This window comes from Monoraphidium neglectum, assembly GCF_000611645.1.
Source record: "Monoraphidium neglectum strain SAG 48.87 unplaced genomic scaffold scaffold04228, whole genome shotgun sequence".
Taxonomy (NCBI): domain Eukaryota; kingdom Viridiplantae; phylum Chlorophyta; class Chlorophyceae; order Sphaeropleales; family Selenastraceae; genus Monoraphidium; species Monoraphidium neglectum.
Window position 1 is genome coordinate 1 of NW_014009401.1, and position 2,104 is coordinate 2,104.

Below are 2,104 nucleotides of genomic sequence, written 5' to 3' on the forward strand. Positions count from 1 at the left end.
ACCCTCCCCAACCCCCCCACGATCAAGCGCATGATGCGGGGCGTCAACGCGGCCTTCGTAATCACCGGCATCCTCTACTTTTCCGTCGCGATCAGCGGCTTTGCGGCGCTCGGCCACGACACGGGGTCCAACATCATCCTGTCGCTTAGTAACGGCCCCATGTGGGTGCGCAACATGGCGAGGATCTTCGTCGTCATTCATGTGCTGGCGGCCTATCAGGTGGGCAATGCCCTGGGGTATTGAGGGCCTTTGGGGGGAGGGGGGTGGTCGGAAGGGGAGCGGGGCCCGCAGGCGCGGCGGCGTGTGTGCTGGTTTGCGCATGGTCGAGTTGGACGTCGTGGCGTGCACGATTGTGCCGAATTTGCTTTGGGTCGTTGTCCAGCGTATTGGTGTTTTTGTTGTCATCCTCGTGCTGGCCGCCTACCAGGTGGGGTGCGCGGCCCTGGGGGTCTTTTTGGGGGGAGGGTGTGTGTGTTATGTGTGTGCGCGTGCGCGTGTGCTTGTGCGTATGTTGTGGTGGGGAGTTGGGCTGGGCAGGCGGCACGGCGTCGGGGCAGTGCTCTGGGGGCGCAGCCTGGGGCCGCTGTTCCAGCCCACGGGCGCTGACCCGGGGCGCGGCGCGGTGGTGCCGGCGCGTGCACGGCCTGTCGCCTTTGTGCTGGCGTCCTCGTGTCCGTGTCGTGTTTCGGGGCTCTCAATGATACTCATTCAATGATACCCTCACCCAAACCACACAACCCAGGTGTACTCCCACCCCGTGTTTGACTGGATCGAGACATTCTTTGGCACCAAGAGGGGCTGCACCGCATTCTCCTACGGCAGCTGGTGAGGGGGGGGACTCCACTGCAGCCCGCACACACAGCCCAGGGAACGAAGCACCTGGGTGGAACAAATCCCGCAAGGGGACGGATGGCCCCAGAGCCGGCGCTGTGGCAGCGGTTTGCAGAGTGCAGGGGATAAGCCTTTTTTGGCCGCGGCGACGTGTCCGCCCGCGAAACTGCGGCGCAGCGCCCCTGCCCCCCGCTCCCCCCCCTCGCGCCCTGCGCCGCCCCCAATATCAAAAAGCAGCCGCACGCCTCTCCCTCAACCCCCTGAGCCTTCACGCCCGACCCCTGATCGCCCCCGTGACCCCTGCCATTCGCCCCAAATCAAAAACGCCGCAGGGCGTCCCGCCTGGTCCTGCGGACGATCTACGTCGGCCTCGTCACCCTGGTGGCCATCCTCATCCCCTTCTTCACTGATCTGATGGCGCTCATCGGCGCCGTGGCCATAACCCCCACCACCTTCCTGCTGCCCCCGCTGCTCTGGCTCTACGTGCGGAAGCCGCGCCGCTTCGGCTTCGAGTGGAGCATCAACGTGCTGCTCGTCATTGTGACCGGCATCTGCGGCGTCCTGGGCGCGGTCAGCGGCATGTGGCTGATCGTCACCCATGCCAGCCAATTCCGCCTGCTGCACAACTGAGCGCGCGTCTGCGCGCGCGCGGGCGCGTGTGTGTGACTGTGTGTTCACCCGGCCGGCCGGCAGGCTGAGCACCGCCGACGTTTGCTGGAGTCGTGCGTACGGCGGGGCTGTGCGCCTCTTGCCACGCCTATGTATGTATTGTTCGCCGGGGGCCCCTGCGCGGGCTCGTGAACGCCTCAACTCTCAAAACCGGCGTGCCGAAGAACAGCCGCCGGCGCCAAACCGGAACGCGAGTGCACCCCCTGCACGTGCATCACGCGCGCACATGACGTGCATGCGAATAGTGTGTATGGTGTGCATGTGCATGAGGGCTTGCGTGGGCGTGAAAATGGCGGCCACCGCTCGCCGCCGCTGCTCCCACCTCGCCTCGCATTGCGCGCGCCCACCGTCTGTCCGCGCGGGGCCGCGCGCCGCGCACCCTGGGAGCCGTGGCTTGCTCCCGTGGCCGCAAAACACCGTACTGCCGTCATGACGCCTGCCGTTCGGGCCGATTCGTCCGCACCACTGCCCCACTGCCGGGCCACACACATTACAGATGCTGTGTGCTTTTGGCAGTTTTTTTTTGCGGCGATGCCTCGCTCCGTTCAACGGGCGCGATGGGCATCTGCGATCTATGTTGTTCCCACTATCCGAGGCCGGGACC

The 2,104-nt window shown here is 65.8% G+C and overlaps 1 protein-coding gene across 1 annotated transcript; it reads left to right on the forward strand.

Moving 5' to 3' along the window:
• Positions 1–33: 33 nt before the first annotated feature.
• Positions 34–1,461, forward strand: MNEG_14056 (hypothetical protein; the record flags this gene model as incomplete). Its single annotated transcript, XM_014037472.1, has 4 exons — positions 34–219; positions 383–427; positions 743–825; positions 1,164–1,461. The coding sequence occupies 4 exons, from the start codon at positions 34–36 to the stop codon at positions 1,459–1,461; spliced, it is 612 nt and encodes a 203-aa protein (XP_013892926.1).
• Between the last annotated feature and the right edge of the window lie 643 nt (positions 1,462–2,104).